The following is a 15,184-nucleotide window of genomic DNA, read 5'->3' on the forward strand; positions in this document are numbered from 1 at the left end:
CGAGTCACGTGAGGGGTTCAGAGTTCCGTCTCGCTCTGTGACGCCATTTCCGGTGATTGTGACGCACTGGGTTCGGCGGCTGACGCTCGGCTCAGTCTTGGGTCATGGCGGACGGCCGAGCGACCCCTTCTCGCTGGTTCTTTACCCGGGAACAGCTGGAGAGCAGCCCGTCCCGGCGCTGCGGCGTGGAGGCGGACAAGGAGCTCTCGTACCGCCAGCAAGCAGCCAACCTCATCCAGGACATGGGACAGCGGCTCAATGTGTATCCTTTCCCGACTGTGCTGCGCGGCCTAGCGCCCTGGAGTTCTTACGGCCTTGATGTTACGCTTGCAGGAGGTTGCTAGTGCTTGGGAGAATGGGGTTGTAGGGTGCCGGGAATGCCGGTGACCAGAACCAGGCGAGGTATACTGCGTCTGCGGCCTTCAAAAGGGCCTCTTTGTCCCAGCGGGTGGAGACTCCTTGGACCCGGCAGACATGCGGCCTGTGAGGTAAACTGTCTCCTCGTCCTCCTCTTTCCTCAGGGCCTGGTATCCTGGCCAGCTCTGGGGTGAAGGGACTCCGACGGGTTTTTTGTTTTTTTCCAGCCGAGGCCTAGGAGCACGTAGAGGGTGAAAGTGACCAGCTACATCCCCGCTGTTACACCGTGCCGGTCGTTGGGCCAGGTCGCTGCTCGTGCCGGTCGTTAGCATTGCTCAGGTACCTACGTAGGCCAGGTTCTTCGCCGGTCCTGATCAGGGATTTCAGCACCATCTTGCTTTTGGGCAGCAGGTGCTATGAGGGCAATAGAGGCTTTATTGGTTTGGCTGTGACCTGAATCTCTGCTGCCAATTTTATTACATTATGTCTATTACTAATGTATCTCTGGCTAGAAGATGATTTGAAAGAATAAGATACCAAGTTTTAGGCTTAAGTGTAATTAAGTTTTCCTTTACTGAGAGGGTGGTAGATAAGTGGAACAGCTCCCCAGCAGAAGTGGTAGAGGCTAAAACAGTGAGGGGACTAAACATGCATGGGATAGACATACGGCTCCTGAATCTAAGACGAGACCAACGACTGATTAAGGTTCACCGGACACAAAGATCTGCGAGGTGCTCTTTGTCGGGTTGTTGCTGTGTTTGGTTCCCTTTTCAGTTTTCCAGATTTGAACCAATTTTAAAATCCTAAATATACTTCTAACTATTTAAAAATACGCTGTGTCTCTGTTTGTTGTCTTGTGATTGTGGTGCTTTTTTTTTCCCACTGTCCAAAATCGTCATGTTTTCCTTAACCGCAAAATCCAGATCCCAGCTGACCATAAACACTGCCATTGTTTACATGCACAGATTTTATATGCATCATTCTTTTACCAAATATCACAGAAACGTAAGTATTCTCCCTTCACAATCTTTCCCCCGACGCTGCTGAATAAAATGCCGCTGACCGTATATTTTGATGGCGTTCTATTTTTCTTGTCTTTCCATTAACCCTTTAATTTTGTGTTAATTAAGTTAATGGGCTGAAATCCACGGCTGAGTGTGATGCTGCAGAATTAATATGTTTGTAAATTCACGTTTTACCAGCGGTTGAAGGGAATAAATTACTGACCACGTTTAATGATGAGACGGGGAATTGGGGTATTTCATACAAAGCCATGTATAGTTTGATGGCTCTTCTTTTTGTGTTCTTACTGTAGGTGATGCTTCATACCTAGTTTTTCGCAGCACTTATGTGTATACGGGGGGGGAGGGGTAAATATATAGTTACACACAAAACAGTTTGCTTATGACAGAGGTTGCAAATGATCGTCTGCAACCCAGGCACATGTATACATCCAACATGTCATTAAACAAGACCCAGGCCCTCGTGCGCCCGCTGCATTGCCCAATTCATGCTTTATTTCCTGTGAGGTACGAAAGTATCGATAGAAAGCTCTGGAAGAACGTTAAACCGGCATGTAATCATTTCAGTCCCCTAGCCAGGACTTTTGTAATCTGTACGTGACCGTTCGAAAGTTTGGGGTCACTTAGACATGTCCTTGTTAAGACAATTTTTGTCCATTAAAATAACATGAAATGGACCAGAAATCCAGGGCGGATGGAGTTAATGCTGTAACTGACTATTGTAGCTGGAAATGGATGATTTTTAATGGAATCTCTTCATTGGCGTACAGAGGCCATCACTCCCATCACTCCTGTGTTCCAATGGCCCTTTATCACTCCCATCACTCCTGTGTTCCAATGGCCCTTTATCACTCCCATCACTCCTGTGTTCCAATGGCCCTTTATCACTCCCATCACTCCTGTGTTCCAATGGCACTTTGTGTTCGCTGATTCAAGGTTAAAAGGCTAATTGATCGTTAGAAAACCCTTCTGCAATTATGTTACAACCAGAAATTTCCTTGTTTTTTTTTTTATTATAAATAAAGCTGTGACCCCAAACATTCGAAGAAGAGTATATATGTGTGTGTGTGTGTGTATATATAATCCCAGTTTGTGTAAGGGGTGATGGCTCCTAGTATATTTGTGGGTGTTGTGTAGCCGCCTTTCTCTGATCTCGAGCTCTGTTCTGTCCAGGTAATGTCTCCTACTGCTTTGTTCCTGGCCGCCAAAGTAGAGGAACAGCCTAGAAAACTTGAACATGTCATCAAAGTGTCTCATGCGTGTCTTAATCCACTAGATCCATTGTTGGACGTGAAAAGCGACGTGAGTGAATTCTTCCATTACGTAAACGTTATGCCGACATAGAAAACTGAACCCTGATCTTTAGCTTTTCTAATATACTTTATACTCCTAAAATCGCTAGCGTTTTGGATTCACTTAATGTTGCGGATTGATAATATCGATTAAATACAGATCAATGTTGGATTGAAATGTGGAATTCCTTTCATTTTAGGCATACTTGCAACAAGCGCAAGAGCTGGTTATACTTGAAACTGTACTGCTACAGACATTAGGTGAGTCTCGCAGAGCCTGTTCCCGGTTCCTTTCCAGCCCGTTTAAAAAATCCGCCGTTCCCGGTTGGGCCGGGGATTTACCCCGTTCATATAATCGAGTTGCTGGTTATTTTACAATTTTAAGGCATTTCATATCTGTGTTTTTCCCTAGGCTTTGAGATCACTATTGAACACCCGCACACCGATGTCGTGAAATGTACCCAGTTAGTGAGAGGTCAGTCTCGATTTATATCCCCATATATATCAGTCTGATTACGTGCTTCAGGCGGACCAATGTCTTCCGCGGTAGTCCTTTTGGGCAAAAGTATATAAGTAGCAGTCTTTTTGCTGCGGCTTAAAGGGAGTAGGGTTATCCAGGACTTCTTGCTCCTGTATTAGTTCCTCATGTGAGTATATACACAGAGTTACATAGGGTAGCTGCTCTTTCTGCAGTGTTTCTTATTAACCATTATGAGTGCCAGAGGGCTGCATTTTAAGGTCTTGTATATTACTGGCCCCTAACAGTTTTTTTTCCTCTTTTCTTTTGCAGCAAGCAAGGACTTGGCTCAGACCTCCTATTTCATGGCTACCAACAGGTGGTTATCCTGATCCTTTGTTGCACTGTCACAGCACACTGTTTTTCTTTGCTGCACGGCCCCCTGCCTGTGTCTTACTACCCTTGTTGCATAGTTGGGGGGTCTTGGCTCTCTCCGGTAGCGTGGCCTGGCCTCGTTCCTGTGTGTAATCTTGTATATTGTAGAGGGGCCTTTGACACAAAGGGGTGGATTGCATACTAAGAAATGTAGTGTTGCTTTCTGATCAGTTACTTGATTCTGAGTGCATAGAACTAAACTGGTAGCCCCGAATAGCATCTAAAGAACTAAACTTACCCAGAGCATCTTGGTAAGTATAATGATACTAAGTATTATCTTCTAGTTCCTTCTCCACATACTCTTGCAAAAAATCTTTCACAAGATGCATTGAATTACTTTCAAACCAACTATACACGAGAGATGAGAGTTCATCTTGTACATATTTCACTTCCAAAAACGTTAAGCCAAGGGGCTTCAGAATCCAGATTCCGAGTAGATTTCGTATGCGTCGTCTCCTTGGTGTATGACATCTGTTTTTGTGACCAGGAATACTAATGCCTGATGTATTGTCACCTCGTTGTAGAGTTTGTCCCTCGCTTTATTCTAGTGACGATCTGTCTTTGTATCGTTTTATAATGTGCGTTTGGCACGTTGGAAATATGTTGACCCGCATTTGGTTTAGTTGGTTTGAAATTGTGTAAATGTGTAATGCTTTTGATTTGTTTAACGGCAAACATTACTTACCTATTGTGTAGACCAATATTCTGGTGATGTGCGGAGCGCCTCGGCATACTGATAACATAATTGCTTCCATTTGACACAGCGATGGGATATTTGATCCAGTACTGATTATTTTTTGTTGTGCACGATGGGTTTTTGTCATTAGATTCCATTGTAATCATTTTTCAATTCCAGAGCCACCAGGCACGCATCACGGTGTACTGTAGGCTGTTGTCACGGTGGATTTCTTATTCCAACCTTTTATTGGTTTTTGGTATTTATGCATTTAGGGTGTTTTTCATTATTTTTAGTTTTGCAGATAGGATTATCTGATCTAATTTTCTCTACAATGTTTTCTTGATTTACTTGACGTTAAGTTCTAAATTGTGTTTCGTTTGCCTGTTTTGCAGCCTGCACCTTACTACGTTCTGCCTTCAGTACCAACCCACGGTAATAGCATGCGTATGCATTCATCTGGCCTGCAAATGGTCCAACTGGGAGATCCCTGTATCAACAGATGGCAAACACTGGTGGGAATATGTGGACCAGACGGTTACTCTGGAGCTACTTGATGGTAGGAATTAGCAATGATTACATCGAAGTAAAAGCCTCTGAAATATCATATACACTGTCAGGTTTTGAGAGCCACTAAATGCATTTATGCAGATTAAATTCCAAACTTTAACGTTATTATTGTTTATATAGCACCATCAAATTCTGTAGCACGGTACAATGGGTAGACAGGACAAGTGGTATATCATAAACGGTTTGACTTACAGAAACAGGTAAGGAGGGCCCTGCTCAAACAAGCTTACATGATGTAGATATGATAAACCATGGCTGTGAGAGGTTTTATGCGCCGCTGTCTGGCTCGGTAGAGGGCCTGTTATTTCTCTAAACTTTGTTACAAAATAAAAAAATAAAAAATTTGGAAGACTTGGATAATAACTTAATCTGATTTTTTTATTATTTTCTTCCAGAACTAACACATGAATTTCTGCAAATACTCGAGAAAACCCCAAGTAGATTAAAGAGAATTCGAAACTGGAGGGTAATGAGACTTGACTCGCGAATCTGTTACTGATAAGCTACTTTTCAGTTAACGTTCTTGCATTTGCTGCACTTTTATTAAAGAGCAACTGTAATGTACCAGAGTTGGCCAAAATCCTTATTTGCGCAACTATAGAATATATTTATTAAAGTGATCTCAGTTTTGTTTAAATGTATGTGTACCACACCTTGCATTTTAAATCTTTGTCGCTGGAAGATCTATGTGGTAATAGCTTTTATAGAGGAAAAGCAGAGCTGTAAACGGTCAGATTCCAGGACTCCTCGCTGGGAGATGGTGGGAAATGAAAGGGACATGTGCATAAAATATCCTGCCTATACATTTGTGGGAAATTGTGAAAAATCCCAAAGCAGACCCTCTCCTATAGGAAACAAAAAATTGCATGTTAACATGATCTATGTTGTCACGCTGAATCTCTGTCTTTGTGTAATAATGGATTTCTAAATAGTACTCATGTAATCCTCATTTTGTTAACTTGTCTCCCTTATCTCCTGTATCCAACAGGCTATCCAGGCTGCAAAGAAGCCCAAATCCGAAGGCCAGCTCGACAATTCCCTCCTTGGTTCATCTCTGGTCCAAAGTTCCATTTTGGTTGATCCCGTTGCTGGTATTGCCTCAAATGCAAGTTTTCCCAAGACGACATCTTCCGCTTTTCCTGCACCGGTACCTTTGAACTCAGGTAGCATCCAGACAGCTCCAGACGAATTGGCATTAATGACAACGGCTATGCCTAGTACCTCATACATGGCATCCCACCACGAGTGGCCTCAGCATCAAGATCAACCAAGGACTGAACAAGCTTATAACCAGAAACAAGAAAATTCCATGCCTGTTGCACAATACAATCTGAACTATCAACCAAGCATTGCTGCACCGCTCCATGTGGGCTTACACCATCGGAGCGACAAAGGTTCTGAGCATGCCGTGAAGTCAGAACACGGTCATAAGTCCGGGAGCAGTAAACATCACGGTCAAATGTATGCACCCGCTGCGGCCGTTTCCCATAAAATGTCATTGGACAAGTACAGGGAGAAACGTAAACTTGAAACTGTCGACGTCGACGTAAGGGATCCGTACTTACCAGCACACGCAGAGCAGCAACATCACAAAAAGCACAGCCATGTCCCTGGTGGCAGCTCTGTGACATCTCCCATCAAAATGAAAATTCCAATCGCGAACACGGAAAAGACCGAAAAACACTCGTCCGACAAAAAAGATAAGGGCGGGTCGCTTAAGCTGCGGATCCCTATCCCACCCACAGAGCGACCCGCCAGCAAAGAGGACTTTAAATTGAAAATAAAAGTATCTTCCACAGACAGACACAGCTCGTCCGATGAGGGCAGTGGCAAAAGCAAGACGTCTAGCCCACATATGAGCAAAGAACACAAGGACAAGCACAAAGAGCATTCTTCCAACAGGCACCACAGTAGCAGCCACAAGCATTCCCATTCTTACAGCAGCGGGAGCAACAATAATAGCAATAAACTTTCCACCGATGGCATGCCAACAACTGTCTTGAGGAGTCCCATTGGCCTGACTAACGATGGTGGTACCTCGAGCTCCAGCTCTTCGAGAAAGAGGCCGCATCCCAGCGATGCCTCTTACAACCACCACTCGAAAATGAGCAAAAGTTCCAAAAGTTCAGGTAGTTCTACCAGTTCTTCCTCTCTTAAGCAGTATATATCGTCTCACAACACTGTTCTTAACCATCCCTTACCCCCTCCTCCCCCTGTCACATACCAGGTGGGCTACGGGCATCTCAGCACCCTCGTGAAACTGGACAAGAAGCCCGTGGAGAGCAACGGCCCTGATTCCAGTCACGAGTATGGTGCAAACAGCCAGCACATGGACTACAAAGATACATTCGACATGCTGGATTCACTTTTAAGTGCCCAAGGAATGAACATGTAATTGAAACCCCCCTCCTTAGTCCTTTTTATTAATTTTCTTTTTGTATATAAATTCTACTTTTTGTTTTTAATTTAAAAACTAAAAAAAACAAAACAGGAGAACTTATTTAACACTGGCAACATCAAATTGCCGCAGTTTCAATACTTTTTATTCTAAGTGCTGCTTCCCCCCCCTACTTTGAAAAGAAGAAGTTATAGTCTCCACGTATGATAGTATTATACATTCTCTAACAGCATGGATGGTGCAAAAAACTCAGTATTCAGATTTAAGAGCATAAGAACGGGTGGCTGTTTCTAACCCAGTAGAACGCTTCAGTAATTGCTTATTTATAATTTGAAGTAATTCAGCCATCGCATCTTTGTTGCTTAGCTTTCCGGGGCGAGTGTAAATTTTTTTTTTTATTATTTTAAATATATATTTAAAGTTGTATGTATGACATGCATGTTTTATAGATAAAGGGATGAAAACAGTATGCAAACTGTTTACAAAAAAAAAAGTGGAGAAAAAAAATGTACATACATTTTTGTATGTTTAGATATAACCATACAATACTCAGGTTTGGAGCTGCTTGTAAGGATAAAAGGATAAATACAGATTAACTGTCATTGTATCTCATCAAAGTCCATCAAGATAAACAATAAGGGGGATGGCTTTGTCTTGTCCCAAACTTTCAGAGCTACAAGGGCGAGCAAAAGATTTTTCACGGGCCTTTCTAGCGGAATGGTTAAAAAAAAAAAAAAAAAAAGTAGGCCTTAATGGGAGCCGCGGAACAGAAAACCACTACAGAGGACACTTAATATCGCGACGCCAATTTTCCATCACCCAGAAGACGTAAGTGGAGTCAGTGCCACGATGACTCGAAACTGGCTCCTGGTCAATCCTTAGGGATGTGAAGGAAAACAAAAAAAGGAATAAAAAATAAAGTTTACATAATCTTTTTTGCTGTGAAGTGCATTTAAATGTTTATTGGCTTGATACAGTAAATACAGAGACACAGTTGCTACTTAATAATGGTTATGTAGAGTAATGTAATTTAAAGAAAAAGAGAAAAAAATTGTAGAAAAAAAATGACATAGTGAACTTTTAGTAAGTTGGTCTTTTTTCCTTTTTTTTTTTATATAAATCTATATAACTATATACACCAGAAGTTATTTTTAATAGCTTATGGGGATCACTGTTTCTATTTGTGCTTCAGCACGTCTCTGGAATTGAGTTCTCGTCTTATTTGGCCATATAGCTTCCACCACCAGACACCCCCCCCGCGCGCAATGTAAATGCAGCCTTAGCATCGAGTTAAAAACAAAGCTTTCCAGCTTTATTCCAAACAATAAGACATAATCATACATCTGATTATAGGTTTTTAAATTCAAGATTACATTTCCTCAAATATCTGTGAAAAAGTCCGGTTTTAGCCACTCCCGTGGGTTTTTAACGTTGTCTGCTGGTGTCATAATGTCACTTGTACATAGTACGTGCAGTCTTCTGTTTTACACGACTCTAGCATTTTCTATTAAAATCTTCTATTGCATCCTGGAACTTCTCACCCGTTGTCACGGTAACCGGTAATGTCTTATCGTACTTACTGTAAATGTAATCTTTGCTGACATTAGACAGTAAAATAAAAAGGTTTATTTTTATTCATTTACGTTGTACGTGCAAGTGCTGTACGCTGCGTTTTAAAGCCTTGTATCGAAAACTGGACCGTAAGGGTTGGCTTCTGCTTTATTAATGACAGTGTTGGCCGGTTTGATACTCTTTGCTTGTTAAACGCTTGTGCGAAAAGGAGAAGGGTGTTTTTTATGATATTGGGGGTTTATTCACTCAGCCAGGAGTTTGCTGTAAGTAGAAACCCTTACCGTATGAAAGTGCTCGGCTGACCCTACACAGTGCGTAGCAAATCTGATCTCTAGCATCTCGCCTCTAGGCTATGTGTAGGGTCAGCTAGGACTTTATTTCACAAGAAGCTGGCTGGCCATTAATAATGGATGGCAAGTTAAATTGTTGAAGTCATACAAACCCTGATCTGGTGAATAAAGTCGATATCGAGACGAGAGCTTCAGCGCAGCAGCTGTAGGGCTTGGTTTACTTAACCCAGTTTCTAAACCTCTTCACTACCGTTATAGGTCTTACATTTCAAAACGCAGCATAAAGCATTTCACAAGAAGTATGTAGTTGCCCTAATTGGTTAAATTCTCTTTCTGGAACCCAGGTAGTTCTGGGGGCGCATGTTTAGTGTCTACGTGGGACGGTTACCAAAATGCCACTGGATGCTTCAATAGACCAAACCATTATTTGTAATATATCTGCCGCTGTGCAGACCAATAACTGCCCTGCTTACCAGAAGCCTTTCACCTGACTGGTAATCTAGTGGGGGTGTAGTCTCTAAATCAGGAACTTGCGGGAGGAAGACTCCTAAATTTGGAGAGTTTGCTGCATCGTGAAGGTCCATCAAGGAGGGTTAAGCTGACTCTGCATAATGCATTGTTAGATTAGAGAGGCTTCTTAACTTTTGTGTCTGATTTAACCGCGTTGGGCAGAGCCAGCTTGTTCTTTCTAACCGGGGAAGCTCGCCACGTTTGGTTCTTGAGCTGAGTTACAACGTCCGGCTCCCCTGAAAGCTGAATACAGATTTATTGAAATTGGTAAATTGCTTGCAGTTGACAAAAAAGGGCTCATGAAAATTAAGATGGGGCAAAACCTCTTACTTTTTTTTTTTTTTATATCCATGATCAATTTAGTGATGCCTTAAGTCTCAATGTTCACGTAGCAGATAATCTCCCCTTTGGGGTCTGCACTGTGTTGGTTTTGTTTTTGGCCGTGCAAGTCTGACACCAGACTTCTCACCAGTAACTATGATCTGAAGTATCGAGTGAAACGCGCGTCCCGTCACCTGCGGCATCGCTCAGTTATACAATAATAACGGCTGATGTTTTTTCACTGAGCCAACCTGTCGTAAATATTGCTGTACATCGTGTGAAATGAATGTAATTTGCGATACTTTAAAATGTGTTCTTTTTGTTCTTCTGCTTGGAGCACACAGAGAGGTAAGCGTGCGTAGTAGTGCTATGTCAAGGCCGGGGGGCATGGGAGTTTTTAAGTACTAAATTTGCATTGCTTTTTTTTTTCCTTCCACAAGGGCTACAAAGCAACCGGTGTTTTAACCCTTTGAGTGCTTGCTTGAACAATTAGTTTTTGGGGTTTTTTTTCTTATCTTTATGCATGTCGCCGTGACTTTGTCACCTGTTTTATTTTTTTTCTGGGGTGTCCTAAAATTCTGGCGTTTTTTAGTAGCTCCAATTAAAAAGTTCTATTTTTTATAGTACTGTTTAACGCAAATACTGTTTGTTTTTTTGTTTAATATGATCTACATTAGAGTTTTCTCAGCAGCTCTATATTAAACATGGCTTTAAAAAAAAAAACAGAAATGGATCTACCGGATCTTAGGAGATCCTGGAAACCTGCTTTATGGGGGCATTTGAGAGAGATCTTTTTACATTCTCTGTCTAGCATTCCCTTCTGTAAACCCGTGTCTTATGATCGCAGCCTTGTATCTTGGGTAGAAAAATTATTTTATCAGCAATGTAACCCATAACAATTTGGGAACTCCTCACCAGTCACGAAATACATGTTCTGTATCTGTTGCATGTCTGTTAACTTCAAAGTGAGCTCTTTCTCTTTCTCTCTATAATTTTTTTTTGTTTTTATCATGGTTAAATGGCTGCTTTATCCATTTTCTTGTAATTTGTTCCCTTTTTTTCATATTTTTGCTCAAACGTTCCATTTCTAGGCATCCATCTAAATTTACCATCGGATACTATTTTCTGATATTGGAAGACGGTAACTACCGGCTTAATTATTTTTTTTTTATGTCCTCCTTTGAAAATTCCCTTCGCAGCCATAATTACATTTTAAACACTAAGGTTTTATGTAACCAAATCACTATAATGCAAGTTAACGTTTTAGAAACGCGATTGTGTGTTTGTGCGTGCGTCATAGCTTGGCTTGTGTTCCTGCTTTGGTCTTGTGTCGTATGAACCAAGTTTTCTATGTATTTGGGAGATGTGCTTCAAAAACCTGTCTTAAGAATAGTTTTTTGTTTTCAATAAAAGTATATTTTTCTAAATTATGTCAAATTATGTTTATAAACGCAATTGGTAAAGGTGACCTCGGCCCCCGTATAGAGCGGAATGAACGGAGACGCTGGTTGTTTTGAAGGTCGGCCACGAATATATTTTGCCAAAAATGCTTTTTTAAATTTTGGTATATTTATTTTTCTGAAGCCGTACATAACTTCTATTTGATGTTAACCTATTGTGGGTTATTTTTTTTGCATTGTTTGGATCTTAAAAATGTATATAATTTCATTTTTAAATATTAACATGGCTTGAAATTAGTTGGAGTATTGGGATTGAGGTCACTTTGAGGATATTTACTTTCACTGTGAGCGTAACTGACTTTCTTTAAGCTAGTGATGGAAACGTAAGGATATTTAACCCAAAGTTGGTTTGTAAACCGCAGGTGAGTTGAACGTTGAAAGCTGCCGACTTAACGCGGCGTCGTGAAGGTCCAACCCCGCTGAGATCTCCTGCAAGAAGGGCTGACCCTGTAACATGCATAGTGTGGAGAGTTCTTTACAGATCTTGTGATTTAATGGAACGTTTTGTTGGAATGGTTATCTGTCATCTATTTCTAAGTATATAAAATAAACGTTCTGTTTACTCTTTAATCGATGGGTTGTCATTTACACTCCCTTACCATTGCTTTTTCACGTCGCTATGGTGGCCTCGCTTCAAAGCTCAAAAATGATCCAGTAGAACTAAACATTAATCACACGCCATATCTACCTTGATTATATTCTTTGAAAAAGAAAAAAAACAAGGTGCCTAATCCCCACCTTATTCTTATCGTCTTTGGTTATAGTATCTTCTGGGATCTGGTCACAAGGATGGGATTCTTCAAGAGCTGCTGAGGCTGTTTTTTTTCCTCAATATCCATTAAGCCTTTTTACTTCCTTTATTCCCTCCCGATTGGAAAGATATACTGTAAACATAAGCATTTGCGTCTTAAACAGAATTGAGAAGGATAGCACTTGTCTTCATTCCAAATAAGTGTTTGTTTGCAGTAGCGGCAAGTGACCCTCGCTGACCGGATCGCTGTCTGCATGCAGACATAACACCTACTTAATAACCAAACTACGTGTATAAGGAAAAAACTATTGCAGAAGTTCAGGCTCCTTAATATTCCATTCAGGAGCAAAGGACTTACTTTACTACTTGAGTTTCCTTGGCACTTGGAAAATTGCTCGATTCCACATCGAAGGTGACCCACCGTTGTGCTCTGCTGCAGAAGACACCGTAACGGGTGGCCCAGCTGGCCGGTGGAGTGGCACGAAACGAGACAATAGAGCTGGATCGGCTACTGGGCTCTGGTCCAAAAGAAATTAAAATGCAGTCGGTGCAGGACTTACCCGCTTCATGAGAAGTCCTCTGACCACCTATGTGGACCGAAAAACTAAAAAAGTTGGGTCTTGGATTAGGTCCAGCTGAAACACTTCTAGGCAAGCTGGGCTAATCAGCTGTTGGGTTCAAGTCAATGCCAATTCCCCTGTCTATATGGCTATTCTCAGCAAACAGTGAATTCTGGGTGTTTCTCCTGGGCATATTACATTCAAACTCACCCAGTCACTAAAGTTGAGGCCAACAATCCAATTCAGTTTATTTTTATATTCTATGGCAGAATTGGGTATAATTAGCTTACCAGGAGTGTGTCTTTTATGTTTTATACCATCATATAGCGTTTGTGTTGCAATAACACTTGTTTGTGTATATATTTTGCATATCTATTGTGTGTATGTATAACGTTTTGTATCTGTGTATAAACCCACATCTCGGGGTCTAAAAACTGCAGCTTGGACCTTATGACTTTCTGACTTTGCTTGCGCAGGCATTTACACAGAGGTCGTCGAGTCAGGAGCTGATTCAAGCACAAATGGGGAGTTATGTGCGTAAATGCAATTCTGGCAAACTGAAATCGGCTGGGACGTTTTATTAGTTGGTAGAGGTATTTTATTGGTTCCGTAGAGGTTGACGAAATTTGAAATTAAGTATTGCATACTAAGTAAAGGCTACAGACAGGCCAGGGTCTTTTTGGGGATGTTCTGGCTTGAGCACAAGTAGCTCATTCATGGCTGCCAATGATTAATTCATATTCAATCACTGATTTATGGAAATCATGATCTAGAGGCTTTAACGCTTTGGGTTTTATAACCGTACTTCTACCTCTCGTCACCTTTACTGGAGATCATGGGAGGAGACCAGGTAATCACCCGGGTATCCGGGGCAAATCAAGAGCGTTCCCACACGTTGGCATCTCCCATGACATCATGCAATAAACCATTCGCAGCAGTGTGCGAGTAAACCAGGTACTAAAATGTCGACCGTTGTGAATTTTCTAGTGTTTTTATAGGTTGTTTTGCACAAAAATCTGTATCATGATTATTTTATACAACAAAAATACACTTTGCTCCCAAATTACCCTTTTACTTTACTCTTTAGTCTGAATAATGACCTTGCACTGCAACTCACATACTGCTCAGCCAGCCTTGGCGGTTTTGTCACATTTTTGTTTAGAAAGACTTAACTGTGAAATCCACATGACAAAAGAAGCGTCTCGCTTTTATTGGAACATTTACAAATACAAACTTTAGTCCCAGGGTGGGTATGTAAATCAGTCCCTATTGGCACATTGTGTCTTTTTTTCCTTTTAATTTTCCTGTTTTCATAATTTTCTTTTGATGAATGGATGTTGTAACTGTTGTTCTGCTGACGGGCGGTCATTTTGATCCCTGTGTGTTAAAAGAAGTTTAGTGTCAATGATTAATTTGCAGACGTTTGAAATGCTTATTGTTGCTACAAAGTTACAAGCTACTTTATAATATTTAATGCTAAAATACAAATTCAGAGGGCGTCCCCCCCCCCCCCATATGTCCAGAAAGGAGTCAATTTTCATTTTACTATACACAAACCACGCCATGCCTTCTTTGAGTGCTACTGAGCATGTGCAGGAAGTGTACTGACGAATGCTTCCTGTTTTCAGTAGAAGCAGCCGAGGGAGGAGTTAAATGACACAGAAGTCTTATTTACTAACTAATGAATGCACTGTAGTCCGTTCAAACTGCATTTAACGTTCAAATAGGTCCGGGATAGAGCTTTCGTTCTCTAGACCAGATTTGGAGTAAGACCTGCTCGGTTCAGACGAACTTTGTTGGCGTTTGCTATCGCAGCGTTTGATGCTGGGGGTCCCTGTTGTCTTCAAATAAAACAATGGGGGCTGTTTAAGATTATGCGGCTCCACGGAGCTTCTCATTTGGTTGTATTTAGTATGCTACTTTTTAGAATGTTCTCAAACTACTTGGACAAAAATGTTTCTGTTCTACGGGGGGTTCCGAATTCATCTGAGAACTTGCTGAATCAAATGTACGCTCGGATAGTGGATCAGGAGAGCTTTGCGCAAATGCCATGTCGTGGCTACCGAACTCAACTGGCGGCTTTGAATCTTAAAATTGAAATAGGATTTCTTCATTTACGTACCTTTTAAGTGGCACTTGGAAGCTAAATAGTGTTTTTTGGGGTTTTTTTTTTATAATTTGATGTCACTGGTCCACCTGGTATCCCTTTTCCTGCACCCCTTTGCCTTTCTCCTTTTAAAAAGTGAGACGGACTGTTCATAAGTATTACCTCGTGTTGCTTATTCCTGTACATGGAACGCTGTTTTGCTTCAATAAAAAAAAAAAATGCTCCTATCTCTTCTTTTTTTAGAGTGCCTGGAATTGTCTGAAAATCAGCCACAAGTTATAATTCCATCTCCGTAACTACCTGTAAGTATGAATCCTTTTAAATAAAGTGTCCTAGCATTATGACAGAGGTTCCTACTCTTGTAATACGCTTTTAATTTGGCTAGACAGCATGCCGTCGGTCTGTC

General features: G+C 41.3%; 1 protein-coding gene across 1 annotated transcript; it reads left to right on the forward strand.

The window, feature by feature from the left end:
- The first annotated feature begins 104 nt into the window (after positions 1 to 104).
- Positions 105 to 7,204, forward strand: LOC149285161 (cyclin-T2-like). Its single transcript, XM_089495731.1, has 9 exons — positions 105 to 262; positions 1,281 to 1,362; positions 2,553 to 2,681; positions 2,872 to 2,932; positions 3,084 to 3,146; positions 3,462 to 3,507; positions 4,635 to 4,798; positions 5,205 to 5,275; positions 5,798 to 7,204. Exons 1-9 carry the CDS (start codon positions 105 to 107, stop codon positions 7,202 to 7,204), a joined length of 2,181 nt encoding a protein of 726 aa, XP_089351857.1.
- Positions 7,205 to 15,184: the final 7,980 nt, after the last annotated feature.

The sequence above is a fragment of the Sceloporus occidentalis genome, unplaced genomic scaffold (genome assembly GCF_023333645.1).
Source record: "Sceloporus occidentalis isolate IW3139 unplaced genomic scaffold, rSceOcc1.0.p SCAF_83, whole genome shotgun sequence".
NCBI classification, from domain to species: domain Eukaryota; kingdom Metazoa; phylum Chordata; class Lepidosauria; order Squamata; family Phrynosomatidae; genus Sceloporus; species Sceloporus occidentalis.